This window comes from Neopsephotus bourkii, unplaced genomic scaffold (genome assembly GCF_033783945.1).
Source record: "Neopsephotus bourkii isolate Nb327-2 ecotype Australia unplaced genomic scaffold, CSIRO-AGI_Nbou_v1 NB_354, whole genome shotgun sequence".
Lineage (NCBI taxonomy): Eukaryota > Metazoa > Chordata > Aves > Psittaciformes > Psittacidae > Neopsephotus > Neopsephotus bourkii.
Window position 1 is genome coordinate 1,660,106 of NW_026900860.1, and position 15,953 is coordinate 1,676,058.

General features: G+C 49.4%; 1 protein-coding gene across 1 annotated transcript in view; it reads left to right on the forward strand.

Annotated features, from left to right (window-relative positions):
- VASH2 (vasohibin 2) overlaps nucleotides 1–15,953 on the forward strand; it is a 36,763-nt gene that overhangs the window by 9,649 nt on the left and 11,161 nt on the right. Inside the window, exon 4 of the mRNA XM_061348355.1 lies at nucleotides 7,819–7,893. Within this exon, the coding sequence (XP_061204339.1) occupies nucleotides 7,819–7,893 (75 nt within the window). The remainder of the gene's footprint in view (nucleotides 1–7,818; nucleotides 7,894–15,953) is intronic.

Genomic DNA, 15,953 nt, shown 5'->3' on the forward strand with positions numbered 1-15,953 from the left:
GGACCTGATGGACAGGTGCTAGGAGCAATGGAGCTGTTAGGAGCATCTTAGCTGCCCAGATCCTGTTGTACTGCAGCGGGCTTGAGCGTTTGCCTAACTTTAAGAAAGGGTATAACGTGTTGATTGCCTTGTTAAAGTTGGGTGTCCCTGAAGGCAATCATAGAATCAGCCAGGTTGGGAAAGCCCTTTAAGCTCCTCCAGTCCGACCATTCCCCAGCACTGCCAAGGCCACCACTGACCTATGGTACTGAGGCCTGGTCTCCACGCTGTGTGAACACTTGCAGGGACGGTGACTGCAGCCCTGCCCTGGGCAGCCTGTTCCAATGCCTGAGCACCCTCTGGGGCAGGAATTGTTCCTCAGCTCCATCTAAACCTGCCCTGGTGCAGCTTGAGGCCGGTTCCTCTTGTCCCATCCCTTGCTCCTTGGGAGCAGAGACTGATGCCACCTCACTACAACCTCTTGTCAGGGAGTTGTAGAGAGCAAGAAGGTCTCTCTGAGGGATGTTATTCCTCCATGGGGCTGTGTGGCTGGTGTCCATACCAGCTGAGCATACCTTCTCGTGCAGTTGTCCTTGGCAATTTGTTCTCCTGCTGCCAGGCCAGTTTCCATCAGAGCCGGAAAGCCATCCACACCTGCAAGTGTGTTTTTCTGGGTGGGGTGTTCCACTTTGTAAGGACTCTGCTTCCAGCGTGGTGACAACAGGCGCCTTGTGTGAGGTGACAAGCGCTGCTCTCAGCAGCTTTCTGTGACGTGAAAGGCCTCGCTTGCTCCAAGACACAGTTTGTATTTGCAAGTTAATCAGGCAAGATGCTGAGCGCCTCCAGTTGCTCTTAAAGCTGAGGCTGTTCCCAGAGCTGTGATTTATTGGTATTAAGCATATTGCTTATAATACAACAGCTCAAAGCTAATGAAAGTATTGCAGGATCTTTGGCAGCCTCTCCTCAAGAGAGCCGTGGCCGGACACAAAGAAACTGCGCACTAGATGGAAACTGAATATTCATAAATCCATGCAAAAGTGTCTTAAAGCAGCTGGGGCATATTAATGAGTTTTTCTATTATGGAGTGAGGTCTGGATATTAGAGATTTACTGTCAGCATTGCTGTGATGCCTGAGAAAATCAAAACGCTTGGCTGCGCTTGGAAGGAAGAGCGTAAGTTATCTATAGGAACTTAACAACGTTAAGAGACACGGGCTTGCTTCAATTCAGTATTTACAGTCTCTCTTAAGGAGAAGTCACTGTTAGCTATCAACCTGCTTCTAGGCTGCCAGACACCCTGTGGACTTGTCTAGACTACAGATAATGCTTTTGAAAGTGTGAGGCTTGTGTTGGTTGTAGCAGTGTGAGGCAGGGTGGTAGAGATGGGATCCTGCAAACTGCATGTGGTGTTCCTGCTGTACTGGCAAACTCCGTCTGAAAGCGTGTCTGTGTTTAACCTGGGCTGAGTTTGTAGTATTTACACAGACCCCAGATTTACAGGTGTGGCTACATCTATCATAAGAGTGCTTTGCTAATAGAGAATACAGGTATCCTGACCCAGGATGGTGTCCTTTGGATAGGCTTAGTAATGCACCCTTTTGCAGTAGGTAGGTAAAGGGCACCCTGTGGAGTTCAGCTCCACATTTAAGTGTTTCAGACCCTGGTAGGGCTGGTTTTCCTTTTCCTGTACAGGGTTCTGCTGGAAAAACGTATATTACAGTACAAGTGGCTTGGTAAAGAAATGGGACCTTTAATTGAAATGAGAATTCTTTAAAACTTCCAAGCTTAGATCATGTAAGAGCTTTAAGAGGGGGAAAAAATAATGTATTTCACTAATGAATGTGAATTGAATGCCAACAAGCTTTCATTACTGGCTTTACAAGGAGCAATAAGCCCTCTGCAAGCTTCTGTTCTAGCATGCAGGCATGAACCACAAGGAACAAATACCTTTGTCCCCCACACAGTATCTGGGGAGGGTGTAGCTAGATGCAGTGTTGTGCTGCTCCCTCCAGTGCCAGCTGATCAGTGGGGCCTCTGAAGCAAAACCTGATGTCTGGGGGCTTTGAGGGGCTGTAACACGGCTCTGAAGCTGCTCTGTGAAGATGGAGGCACATTGAGTGACTGCAGATATAATGGGTAATCAATTGTAATAAAAGAGTGTGATAGAAGCAGTCACGTGGGAGCGATGCAACCAAAGAACAGTGAAGGGGGGACAGAAAATAACCCTGTTTCAACACACCACATTATTAAGGAACCCTAATGGGGCTGTAAAGAAAAATGGGCTCGTACCATTTGCAGACAATAGACTGCAGAAGGCATTTGAACATCTGCTGCTCTCTCGCACAGAGGGAGAACGTAATGGGTATGGTGCTATGTTCAGCATGTGGGAGAAGTGCTTTTAACACTGAAACAATTGGGTTTTGAGAAGAACCACAAGAGCAGTAGCTGCTCTCCTGTTTTATCTCCTGTCAGTGCCTTTTCATGTCTCTCTTGCCTTCATTGGGAAGAATAAAACTGGCAGGAGCCTTAGAAAAACTTGGGAGAGGGGGATTTCGTGGACCTCATGTGAGTCCAGGGGGCTGGGGAAGGATAAGTTTGTTGAAAACGTGCTAGAGAATCTCACTAATAGGAATCTTATTGGAGTCTGTAGACAGAGCCTTTCTGGTGAAGATAATGGACAACCTCTCCCCGTCATCTCTGAAGTGACTGCAGTGTGATGGGTGCCTGGATCCTCTAGGTTTGGGCGTGCTTAAAAAGGCTTGAAGCTTTTTCTAACCTAAATATGAAATTGGGTGCCTTAGTGAAAAATCTGGGGGCCAAAGGAATTATGGTTCTGAAGATGCTGCTGTTTGTAATGAGATCATCCTAGAGAGCAAAACCAGCTCCAGGGGACCCCTCTTACTGCAGAAAGCAAGAAATCCAGGTGGGCTCCTGAAAACACTGAGCTATGTGTTGAATAAGAGAGTCAATGGACAACAAAATGTCACCATCTGCCAAGGTTTAGATCGCAAGGGAGGAGCATGCAGCTACGCCTGTCGGAGGCAGAAGTGCTCACTATGATCTGCAATAGAGCTCTGCCTGGCAGACTTCACACAGTGGTGTAAATGCCACAAAGAGGGAAGCTATGAGATGCTTATTTCTGCCTGCAGCAGTCTCCCTTGAGTTACTGGAAGAGCTGGGCTGCCCCATGCTCACTGGGGTCTTGTGGAGAAGAGGGACTTCGGGCTAGTTCCCACCTACACGATGTCATATGGCAGAAAGTACTGCTTTAGCCATAGGCATGGAATCTTTTTGGATAACTGGAAAGATTGAAGGAAAATCCCAGAAACGAACCCTGCTCAGGCTTGATGCTGGGTGCTAATTCTTCTCTCTCTTCCCCTTCAGTCTTCATGCACAAGTTTAACCATGCAGACCTTCTGGTCATGATTACCAGCTGAGACAGAGAAGTAGGAGTGCAACAAAGGAGGGACAGGACAAGTCAAAGAGTGCTTGTAAGGAGTTATTTTCAGGTGAGCTGGATGCTCTATCATCTGTCCTAGATCACCTCGAGAACTGACAAGCAACCTCCAGACCATTAAGGAACCCTGATGGGGCTGTTCATCTGCACTTTCAGGGTGAATGATAGGCATTGTGGATTTAATTTGGCACGGTTTGTTTCTGATACTTTCCTTCTGTGAGGATATAAGAGCTTTTGTCCAGGGAGAAGTTGTGGATGTGGTAATTCTTTGGTATAGTATGGCTTTTGGCAGCCTCCGGATAAGGCAGGGTCCTTGAGTCTAAATAAAACTATTGAACATAAGGACCTAAGGTAGAAAGCAGCACCTAGAAGGTGGTGCTTAAGCAATAGCTTACTCTTGCCTAGCAGAGTTTGTTAGATGAGGTCTGCAATCTCTGTCCCAGGTCAATGTTTTTTCATTAATGGTATGGACAGTGTTACTGTTTGCTAGTAGATGTGCTTTGTGGTCCAGGCTGGACAAGGTGACAAGGCTTTGCAAGGTGGATTTGGGTTTCAGAGTAGTCTTGAAGGGTAGGAGAAAGCTGGGCTTGAACAAACAGCAGGTAAATTAGTAAGGGCAAATACAGAGGAGGGCTTAGGGAATAGCCAGCTGTGGGAATACAGAGTGGAGAATGAAAGGCTAGTTTTCCAAAGAAGGAGCTGATCTTAAAACAAATCTCAACCAACAAAACCGCAAATGCCCAAAATATTCAGTGTGGGTCAACAGGGGGAAAAAGCCAACAGCACACTGGGTTGATCATAAAGTTATCCTGAAAGCTGGATTCAGCAGGAATTGGTCTGTTTGTGGTGTGGTGGGCTTAGCTGGAGGACTGTGAAATGAGGGTCGGTTGTGACAGTTCAAAAGGAAAGGGGCAAACATTGCCCAAGAGCTAAAAACCAGGACCCTGAGGGGGAATATTTGGGGTAAGAGAGGGAGGGATTAAACAAAATGAAGCTCATGTTTACAGAGGAGAGAGTAGGTTCCAGCCTGTTGCAGATAGAAGTGTGTGTTGCAAGAGCACAGGTAATAAATGGTCTCAGAGCCCACTGTGGATAGCAGAAATAGCTTCTCATTTAAATAGCAAAAAAGGAATGATTTAGTTTGAATGTTAGGGGGACCTTCTTAGATGCAAGGTTAAGTATAGGATGGATGAACTGGTGGCTTCCCAAGCCTTTGTGAAACTGGTTAAAAGTAGGTTGGAAAATTATCTGTGAGGAGTGATTTAGATTTGGCTTATGCTACCTTGGGCAGAGCAGTGGCTTGTGGATTCTCCAGAGGCTCTGCTTCCAATGCAAACATGGGGTTTAAAGCCATGCTTCATTTCCAGCTTGTTAGAAGTGGAATAAAAGCTCTTGGTGGCTGTTGAACTGGGTCACCCTGTGGTCTGTGCTGGAAACACAGAATAAAAGCAAACCATTTGCAGTGTTCCCAGCGCTCTGGGATGGCTGTGGGAGAGCATGACCTGCCCTGTGGTGCAGGTGGATGCCTGTTTGCTGATCACTGGTGCTGCCTCCTCATCGATGCTCCCCTTGCACAGACCCTCATCACTGTCATGGTCCTGAGGCCATGGCTGTCTCTGAGCTGCCAGGCCCTGGGTGGCCACTGAGCTGCAGCTCCTGGGCCTGCTTTGAGCAGGAGGTGGGACAGGAAGGCTTCCTGGGATCCCTTCCAGGCCTGGCTCTCCTGGGATGCTGTGTGAAGGGAAGGGAGGGCTGCTGCTAGCTTCAGAAGTGCCAGCCACGGTACCCATGCATGAGTTTTAAGCAAGCAAAATGCCTTTCCTGTTAGATTTAAATCTGTCTTAATAACCATGTAGCACCCTGGAGAGCTTTGCTTCAGAACCAGCTTCTTGTGCTTGTGGCTTGTGTGTCTTAAATACCATTTAATATTCCAATAGAATCTTAGAATCACTCATTTTGGAAAAGACCCTCAAAATCAGAGTCCAACCATAAATCTAACGCTGTCAATTCCACCACTAAACCATGTCCTTAAGTGCCACATCTGCTTGTCTTTTAAATGCCTCCAGGCATGGTGACTCAACCACTTCCCTAGGCAGCCTGTTCCAGTGCTTGACAATCCTTTCAGTGAAGGAAGTTTTCCTTATATCCAGTCTGAAGTGCTCCTGGCACAACTTGAGGCTGTTTCCTCTCATTTTAATGCTTGTTACTTGGGAGAAGAGGTATTCACCTTGCTGTCACCTCCTTTTGCATGCTTGTAGAGAGTGCTAAAGGCCTCCCCTCAGCCTCCTTTGCTGTGACAGGTAAGTCAGTAGTAGTTTGACCAGTCATTCAGACCCATTACTTTGAAGACTTCTTTCCTGGTGGCTGTGGAGCCATTAATGTTATCTCCATGCAGACAACACCCTGAAATCATGACAGCAGTGAGCTTATACAAGCAAGTGTGAGGAGACCTGATGCTGCACATGGTGATGAGGCACTCCAGTGCAGTTACTGTGTTTGCCTGGCGGCTGGCAGCAGGGCCAGTGTGGAGGAGAAGATGTAGAGGAGGTACAAGGAGGTCCCATGGACCATGCCAACCAGGTCCAAGGTTACCATCACACTAAATATCTTAAAGCTAAATAGCTTTACAACTTGAGTTTCTGATGCACATTAATAATCACGGCATCAGGGAATTCAGTGGATTGCCTTGTTCGTGGATGCCTCCCATGCATCATAGAATAATTAGGGTTGAAAAGGACCTCAAGATCATCCAGTTCCAACCCCTGCCACGGGCAGGGACCCCTTCCACTGGAGCAGCTTGCTCCAAGCCCCTGTGTCCAACCTGGCCTTGAACACTGCCAGGGATGGGGCAGCCACAGCTTCTCTGGGCACCCTGTGCCAGCGCCTCAGCACCCTCACAGGGAAGAGCTTCTGCCTTAGATCTAACCTGAACTTGCCCTGTTTCAGTTGTTGGGCTGCATTAAAAGCAGTGTGACCAGCAGACTGAAGGAGGTGATCCTGGCCTCTGCTCTGGTGAGACCCTGCTTGCAGCACTGTGTGCAGTGTTGGTGTCCCCAACATAAGAAGGACACGGAGCTGCTGGAGCAAGAGCAGAGGAGGCCACAAGGATGCTCAGGGGCTGCAGCACCTCCCCTATGGAGCCAGGCTGAGAACATTGGGGCTGTTCAGCCTGGAGAAGAGAAGCTGCGTGGAGACCTCAGAGCAGCTTCCAGTGTGTGAAGGGGCTACAAGGATGCTGGAGAGGGACTCTTGCATGTGATACTTCTCTGGACGAAGACGGGGCTTTGCAGTGGCAACTGCTGCGACCAGCGCTGAGGAGCTGCTGTGGGGGATGTAGGGCCCGCGTTGTGCACCCTCTCTGGAGCTGGTCTGTGCTCCTGCAGTGGGGTTTCTGTGGCTGGTGGGGAGTGTGGAGGATGCAGGGTAGCACTGATCTGTCTCCTGTGCTGGAGGCAGGGTGTAAAGGCAGGTGTTTACAAATGAAAAGATAATTTCCGACTTGGAAGAATGGGACACGGATAGCTGTGACAGGCTGTAATAGCAGCGGAAGCTGTATTGCCATCTGCACTCAGTGTGAGGCTTAAAATGCATGAGGTAGGTAAATTAGATAGTGGGAAAAACAGATCTTAATGATTTTGGGTGCATATTTCCATCATTTTGTCTAATACAAATATTTTTATCATTTAATAAGATGTTTCCTTAGAGTAGGGATCTGTTTACAAAGCTCTTCTCAGGGAAAAGATATAGTTAAGGAAGACTTCAAAACAGAAGTCATCCTTTGCTTGGATTTTTAGCTGCTTTTTTGTGTGTGTGGTTGAGTACTTTTTCAGTCTCCTTCCCGTATTTCTTTATACTCTCCAGGATATCCAGATGCCCTTGTGGAAGGGGATGGGATACCTGATGGGTTGTTAGTCTGGCATGACAGCTTTCTCAGCTGGGCTGTGATTAGGTTACTTGTTTCTTGTCACAGTGTTGTCCCTGTCACATAGCTCTGAAGGCAGAGTCTGGATTGTAACTAAACCTTGCAAGTTCCTGAGCATGTGTAGTAGCTCTGCAGGGCTTTGTGTTACAGTCTGCAGTGATGCTCATGGGGTGGCTGGGAGAGGCAGCGGGGACTGCATTCCTCCAACCCATCTTCAGGGGCCACAAGGCACTGGGATGCCAAACACCCCTTTCTTTTACTATCTCTTTTTTGTTCAGTCACCCTACAGAAGTCAACAGGGCTCTGGCAAGTTGCTGAAGAGGAGAATCAAGTTCCCCTGCACTTGCTAAGATAAGAACCTGTGTTCTTATATCTGTGGCTCTCAGTGTACAGAGGACCCTTTGTTTCCTGCCAACTGCTCTAACTGGAAGGACTAAAAACTGATTTTGTTTCTGTCCTAGGTTAATGGAGACAGCAAAAGAAATGACCAGGGAGTCTTTACCTATCAAATGCCTTGAAGCAGTTATCCTGGGGATGTATCCTTTCATATGCCTGTGACTTTTCCCACTGCAGTGCTGTTTAGTGTATGTCCTTCCCAGATGTGTTTGAGGTGGTTGCAAGCCAAAGGTGAGTGCCAGCAGCTCAGGGAACTGCCGTGGTACTGGTCAACAAGTGGCCAAATTGGGTGGGCTTACTGGTAGGAGCTTGGATGTCCTGTGCCCAGCCCACAAGTGTCATGCTCTGCCTGTGCCAACCTAGCCTCCTGCCCTGGTAATCTGTGTGATGTCAGGATCTGACCCAAGGTGCCCAGGTAAGCATCTGTCTACACAATCCCTATTTTCTTTGCTAGTATATCGCTGCTGGTTATTGTTGGAGCTTGGTAATACCTGAAGTACACAGGTTCTGTCCTGTTTGTCTAGTGTTTACACAGCAAAGTCATGTTAGGTTTTGTCTCTCAGCCCTGTGCTTTGTGCAGAAACATATGTGTATTACCACAGACTGGTTTGGGTTGGAAAGGGCTTTAAAGCTCCTCCAGTTCCAACCCCTGCCACTAGAACAGGTTACTCCAAGCCCGTGTCCAGCCTGGCCTTGAACACTGCCAGGGATGGGGCAGCCACAGCTTCTCTGGGCACCCTGTGCCAGCGCCTCAACACCCTCACAGGGAAGAGCTTCTGCCTTAGATCTAACCTAAACCTACCCTCTTCTAGTTTGAAGCCATTCAGTTAAACATTTAAGCTTTACCTTAACATAATGCTTGCTTTGTATTCAGTCTCAGAAAAAACCCCAAGAGTATTTTCATTTAGAGACTGACTTGCTTCCTGACCCATTTGTGCTGTCACTGATAAATCAACCTGCATCATCCTAAAGCTCTACAGGAGGGCAAGGCAGGGTTACAGGAATAATCGTATGCTGGATACGTCATACCACAAGTGATTCAGTTTGATTTAAACTAAAAAACAGCCCAGAATAAACCCCAAAGCAAATCAGCTTCTGGCATGTCCCTGTGGCATTTTGCTTGCTGCTGCTGCCCCCTCTCGTGGGTAAAAGACCTGGCACAGCTTCACAGGTAGTGCCCAGTACAGATTCAATCATAGAATCACAGACTGGTTTGGACTGGAAAGGACCTCAGGATCATCCAGTTCCAGCCCTGCCATGTGGATTGACACCTTACACCAGACCTTGTCACCCAAGGCTCTGTCCAGCCTGGCCTTGAGCACTGCCAGGGGCTGAGTTCATGAGAAGGGGTGGCTGCTGTGAGGTGGGAAGGGGACATAGGCTAAGCAAGAGAGTCCTGTCTGAGACTTGGGGCCAGATGCAGTCCCTGCTGCACTAGGAGGTCTGTGGGGCACACTGGCTGCTGCTTTGCACTGTGCTCAGCTCCCCAGTACACCAGGGATAAGCTTCAGGTCTGAGTCTGGAAGGTGGCTTTGGCTGACAGGGTCTGCATGCAGCTACAGGGATGTGGGTCCTGGGGCTTGCCTCAGCAAGAGTCTTAAACCAGTGCCCTCCCAGAAACAGAACTGGTGTCAGTGGATGTGTGGTGCTTACGCTTGTGTCAGGGCTGTTTCCCAAACTGTCTGGATGCAGAAGGGATGGAGGAAATAATCCGTGGGTAGAGTTGATCCTGCTGTGCATGCAGTGTGGCTTCTGGTGCTGTATTTCTAGCAATGGCCTGGTTATTCCACATACCGCATGAGCAGAGGGTGATTAGTGGTGGACAGGTGAATATTCTTGCTGATGTGAAAGTTTTGACTGTTTTATCCTCATTTGGAAAGAGGGATTTGTTCAGCTTGCTTCAACCTGACTTTTGTTCATTTTGAGGGGAAGAGCAACGGTTGAAAGTTACGGTTTATGCTCTTTGGTGTCATCTGGAGTTTCTTCAGACTTTCAGGATTTGGATGAATCTCTCTCTAGGGGCTAAAAGTTGGTTTGTAAATTGAGAAGGCTTAGACCTGTCCCATACCTTTCCCTGTCTGTCTTGCTATGCCTTCTAGTTGCCGTCTCCTGTGTGAGAACAGGGACTGTCTGCTGGGGTGCTGGTGCAGTAACAAGTGTGTGAAAGCTTAAAAGACCCATGCAGTATAAAACCTAAGTATTGTACTTGAGGTTTGGGTACACAGAGTGTAGCAGTGCTGACTGGATGTGCCTTCTGAATACGTGTACTTTGGAAGGGGTTGGTATGAAGCCTGTGCAGAGCATCCTGGTGTTCCCATATGGGTTTTTGGAAGTCATCTTTGTAACTTTGTGGGGAAGTTTGGTGATTTTTCTCAAGCTGTGAGATTCTGATCTCCAGCATTGCCCTCTGGATGCAGGCACGGTGAGGCCAGCACTGTGACTTGCTTCCCAAGCTCAGGCAGTGCCAGATGAGAGATGCGCTTACCATCTCCTGAGTGTCAAACCAATGTCTTCACATATGCCTGAGCTAAGCATCTCTGTGTGCATGTATGTTAACCTCTGGTTCCCTTCTCCTGGAAATAAGGTGCTGTTTGTAATCTGTGTGCTGGCAGGCTTTGCTGTGTTGCTTGGATACTGGAAAGAGCACAGCTCGCTACAGAGGACCCTTGGTGTGAGCCTCCATTCGCAGGCTGACTGGTGCAGAGCAGCTTAGCAAGATGTCATTTTAATTGAGCTGCTTGCTGGCTCGTGCAATTGCCTTTTACTAAGTGACTTCTTATAGAACGCCTCTGTAATCCCTCTGGGTGCAGAATTAAGTTTTGCATAATTGCCTTGCACTAGATCTTACAGCATTTTTATAGGGCAGTGACTTAAAATACCTGCAGCACCCTGTCTGCACACACCGAGGAAGCAGCTGAATGAGATGGCTGAAAGCTGGTACAGATCTTGCAGTGTTATTTTGCAGCAGTCTGCTCTGTGGAGCTGTCTGAACTGGTTTGATGTGTGCCTGGTGTCAGTGCCTGACCCGAGGCAATCCTGCTGGCCTCCCTAGGGCATCTCCCAGCTTGGTTGTAAATCAGCTGAGTGATGGTGCGTTCATCCCATTCTTTCTGAGCAAGGATCCAAGGGACTTGTGCTCAGGAAAGGGGATAGTAAACCAAAACGTGCCAAGGGAATTTTATCCATGCTCTATTCACTTCCTTAAAATGGGGAGAGCAAAATAGCAGAGGAGGGAGAGGGAAGTGGCACAGTTCATCCATCCTCGGGGAGTTTCGCAGAGCATGTCTGTGTCGGGTGAACACAGCTCACTCCTGTTGCCTTCAGCATGCTTCTCCCAGTTCATATGAGGTAGTGTAGCGTATTAGACCTCCCCCTTTCCAATAATATCATTAAATGAGGCAGAAGAGTGCTGGAGGAGGGAGAAGTTATTTAATAGGTTCTGCACTATCACTTCTGCGCATTTAATCAGAGGATGATGTCTATCACCACTGCAGACCTGGGCCCATCCTGCTCCTCCTGCCTAGCAGGTACGATCTTGGCTCAGCACTAGTGTTTTTGGTAAAGAGGAGAGTTTCTTGCAGTCATTGCAGGATACTGATGGTCCCCAAGGTGCCCCTCTGCCTCCTGCAGGCTTGTCCACAGCTTGAGCCACTCGCTAACTGCAGTACTGGCAAGGAGGGTCCTGCTGAATATCTACAGCCCTTCTGGTAGCTGGGAGGAGCTGGTGTGTTTCAAGCTGCTCTGAGCTCTGCAGGGCCTGGCTGCACTGTCTTACCTTTGGGCTTTTCTCCTATGGGGCTCTGAGGAGGAGGATCTGCTCATGTCCCTTGCCCCTGGGGGTCCCTGCGGCTCTGGGTCCCTGTTGGCAGTGCAGGTACGGCTCTCCTCACCAATGTTAGCACAGCCCTTGCTGCCTGTCAGCTTGGCCAAGGCACCAGGTTTCTTTCCCCCAGCTAAACTGTGGAAGCTGGTGTAGACACAGATGGGCTGAGGTCCTTGCAGCGTGTCCCTTGCCTCTGGGTTCAGCTGCTGCGGTTCCTAGCGGTGGTGGGAAAGCCGCTGGTGGTGAGTTACCTGAGCTCATTAGCCATGGGGAGCCAGGGGCTGGCTGGTGGGTGCTGTCAGCTGGTAAGACCTAGTGCCAGAAGTGTTTGAAGCCCGGAGCCACACAGCTGCTGCATGGAAGGGTCCTCCTCTGATTGTTTATTAATAAGAGAAAACAAAAGGCAGGAGACAGCACTTGTTCTAAAGGTTGCTGCTGGCAAACAGGGTGAAGGGCTTCAAGTCTCTCTTCTGACTGGGAACTGCCCTGTGCTCTGCAGTGGGGGCACCTGTGTAGAGAAAGGTATGCACTGTAGGAGGAAGATGCTGAGACTTCTTTGTGGGATCCTTTCGACTTTAGAGCTCACCAGGAGATGGGGAATTAAAAAACCCCGACCCCACACCACAGAAGGGCATTGACTGAGTCATCGTGTGAGTGTGCAGGTTGAAAGAAAACCCATCCAGATCATAGACCCACAGAATGGTTGGAGTCTGAAAGTACCTCAAGATCTTCCAGCCCTCTGCCACAGGCAGAGACACCTCACACTAGAGCAGCTTGCTCCAAGCCCCTGTGTCCAACCTGGCCTTGAACACTGCCAGGGATGGGGCAGCCACAGCTTCCCTGGGCACCCTGTGCCAGCGCCTCAGCACCCTCACAGGGAAGAGCTTCTGCCTTAGATCACACTTAGATCTCCAAGTCTTGCTTGTATTTGCACCTGGGATCTGAATGGGTGCCGAAGTCAACTGTGAGAAGTTCAGCCTGTGGCTCAGAGGATGCTTGTGTTGACTTGCAGGTCTGTAGGAGCTGAATGCTGGCAATGGGAAGTGTGTCCTTTTCTGCAGGCTGTCGGTACTGGTGTGCTCAAGAAAGCCTTCTTGTTAACAGAGCCATGCTGGTTCACTCAGTGGCATGCTACCCCTACACATGTTGTATGTTTTGGGCCCAATTCTTCTCACACGCCTTTGACCTTAACCTGTCACTCTCAAAACCAGTCTCCTGGGGTTAAGAGAGCAGAATTCATTGCCTAAAACACACATCCCTGGTTGGCATGTGTTGGTGTCTCTGTGGGGTGACAGAAATTGAGGTATTGTCCTTGTGTGTTTCCTGGATGTGGGGAAAGAGGAGGGATACCAGGGCAAGAGGTGGCCAGCCAGAAGGTTGGTGTCCCTGTGGTGTGATTTCCAAGGTGATCAGCATCGTGCAGTGCTGTTTTTCTGCTGCTTTGATGTACATGAAGACCCAGGATCAGGAGGCCACAGAGCTTTTGTTTGCAGCTCCTTTTGCCCTCTCCTGCTCTGTGCTGCTCCTCTATAGTGACATGTAATTTACTCCCTGACTCTCCATCCTGCAGTCAGAGTCCCAGCTCAGAAGTGTGATTACAGCTGCGGCGTTGCTGTGTCGTTGCCTTTTGTTTGCCACAATACAGCTCTCCTTGGGCAGAGCAGAAAGGAGAAGAAATAATAATGATGCATGGGTGGAGAGGAAGATCTGACGTGCCTTTCCAGCCCGTTTGCTGTGTATTTCATCTCGGGTGGGGACTCTCATTAACTAGTGGCTCAGCAGAAGCAACCTGTACCTAAAGGTTAATTTCCACAGCGGTTGTTGCTGGGTTATTTGATATTGGGCAATTTCTGCCCTCAAAAGAGTCTTTTACTCCTACTTAGTATTTAATGAGAATAAATTGCAACTTCTCCGAGACCTCGTGGCAGATGTGTGTATGTGTGGCATTTGTGTGGCTTTGTGTGTGGACTTAATAGAAAGGCACTCAGGGAGCAGAGAGAAAACCCTTTCATAATGAGGGAGAAAAATAGTGCTGATGTTTGAAAGCTTCATAGGTGTTAATAAAAGATACTGCTTTTTCAGTTACGCAGAATGATAAATACAATGGCCTTCTGCAAGAAGCTGCCTAGAGGGCACAAATTATTGTAACATGACTTTGATGTATGCGGGATGGTCCTTTTAAGCCCTGGGGCAAGGTGACCTTTTAAATGGGGTGACCGTGGGCTGAGTTTTCCATTGATATAATGGTGCTGGGCCCCATTCTGACCCTGCAGTGTATTTATAATCTTTCATTCCACTGGTGGGTTTTTCTTGGGGAAGCTAGTGACCCAGCAAGACCAGAGCTACTTCTGTGTCGGTGTAGTTGATATAGACCCCCTATACAGAGACAGGCTGAGAACGCTGGAGATGTTCAGCCTGGAGAAGAGAAGCTGCGTGGAGACCTCCAGTGTCTGAAGGGGGCTACAAGGATGCTGGAGAGGGACTCTGCATCAGGGACTGCAGCAACAGGACAAGGGGTGATGGGTTCAGACTGAAACAGGGCAAGTTCAGGTTAGATCTAAGGCAGAAGCTCTTCCCTGTGAGGGTGCTGAGGCGCTGGCACAGGGTGCCCAGAGAAGCTGTGGCTGCCCCATCCCTGGCAGTGTTCAAGGCCAGGCTGGACACAGGGGCTTGGAGCAAGCTGCTCCAGTGGAAGGCATCCCTGCCTGTGGCAGTGGTTTGGAACTGGGTGAGCTTTAAGGCCCCCTCCAACGCAAACCAGTGATTCTATATTGGGGTGAGGTTTGACAGTCGCTGCAGGGTGTTTGTGTTTGATGTGGTGGGGCAGCAGATGGGCAGAGGTGGGCACACGTGGCCGTGGCTGGGCGAGGAGCTGTGTGCATGTGTGGAGGTCTGCACTCTGTTCTTCACACTTGTCCAGACTCGCTGCCATATAGATAGTGAAGTGCAGCAGGGGCTGGGTTCATGGTGTTGTCCATTCCTATATCCTCTAATACATTTTCTCCTGGCTGCTAAAGCTGATGACACGTAGCACTGAGCACAATGAAATATGTTTGACGTTGAGCTGAAAAGCTTCCCTGTGGCTGTTCCGAGACTATTTTTATCTTGTGCTTTCGGGGGTTTTTTTGTGCAGAGGTTTAACTCCTTTGACCTCAGAGTGGGCAGCTCATGAATCTCTTGCTAGTTGCTTTTTGCATTCACCTGGAGGGCCAAAGTTTGAGTATGTGAAATTCAACAAGTGTAAGGTGGGTGAGAATGTGTTAGGGACAGATGAGAACCACTGGCTGCTTTTCCTGCATCCCTGTAGAGAGAAGAGGTGAACTGTGGGGTGCGGGTGGTGGGTCAGCACCCCGGGGAGCTGCACTGCTGGTGAGGTGGAGTGGCAGGCTGGGCAGGAGTAGAACCAAGCCCAAGTTGTGCTTTAGGGTATTGGTGCAAAGGGTTTTTGTTTTCTCAGCTTCCCAGCAGCTGTCAGGCAGCCGTGCTGTGCAGGCAGAGGGGAAGGCTGGCTGCACTGACATCCCAGGGCACCTCAGCCATTCTATGATGCTATGCGGGCAGCACTGCCCCTCCAGCCAGTGTATTTCATAGTGGCACCACCGTGACCGGCTGCCTTGACCCTGTCTGCCTCCGGGGTTAAAGCAGGTACCTCTGGCTGGAGTAACCCCGGGCTGGAGCATCCCTCCTCCATTCCCTTGGCTGCAGTGAAAGGACATCCGCTATCCCAGGGGCTGGTGCCAGCACATGGAGCCGGGGTGGACTTCAGCTGTCCGGGGATTAGCAGCAGGGAGCCGCATGCAGCGTAAGCACTGATGCCTTTAACCCCCCCTGCTTGAGGTTTCCCCTCCCCCTGGCACAGGCCAGCAGCTTCCTAAGGAGATGCCCTGGGCCTGTGTGTAGCTCCCCACTGAGATCACCTACCACACTGTTATGGGCCTTGGCGCTGGTCCCTGCACGTGGTGCCTTTGGAAAGGCCAGGCAGTGATTCGCTCTCTAAAAGTGCTTGCTCCTGAGCATGCCTGTGTGCTTAAGTCATGAGTGATCTGCCTGGGAGCTTCACTTTGTTTGTCTCAGCACGAGACGTTACAAGGGCAACATGCAAAAACACCCCTGTATGAGGAGTGGCCGTGCTGAGGGCCTGTTCATGACGGAAAGGCGGACTCGCCCTGGATGGGAATATATTCAGAGTCTTTTGTGCTGATTGAAGATGTGGGAAAACAAGGTGACTCCTGCCAAGCTCCAGCATGAAATGAAGGGCAGCACTCTTCCCTTTTGGGGCCATGGGATTTTGATGTTGGGATCAAATGGGGGAGTTCCCACAGAGCTGGGGAAGGTGGTCTCTTTCTTGCCTTGCTGACACCAACACTTGTGTTATTT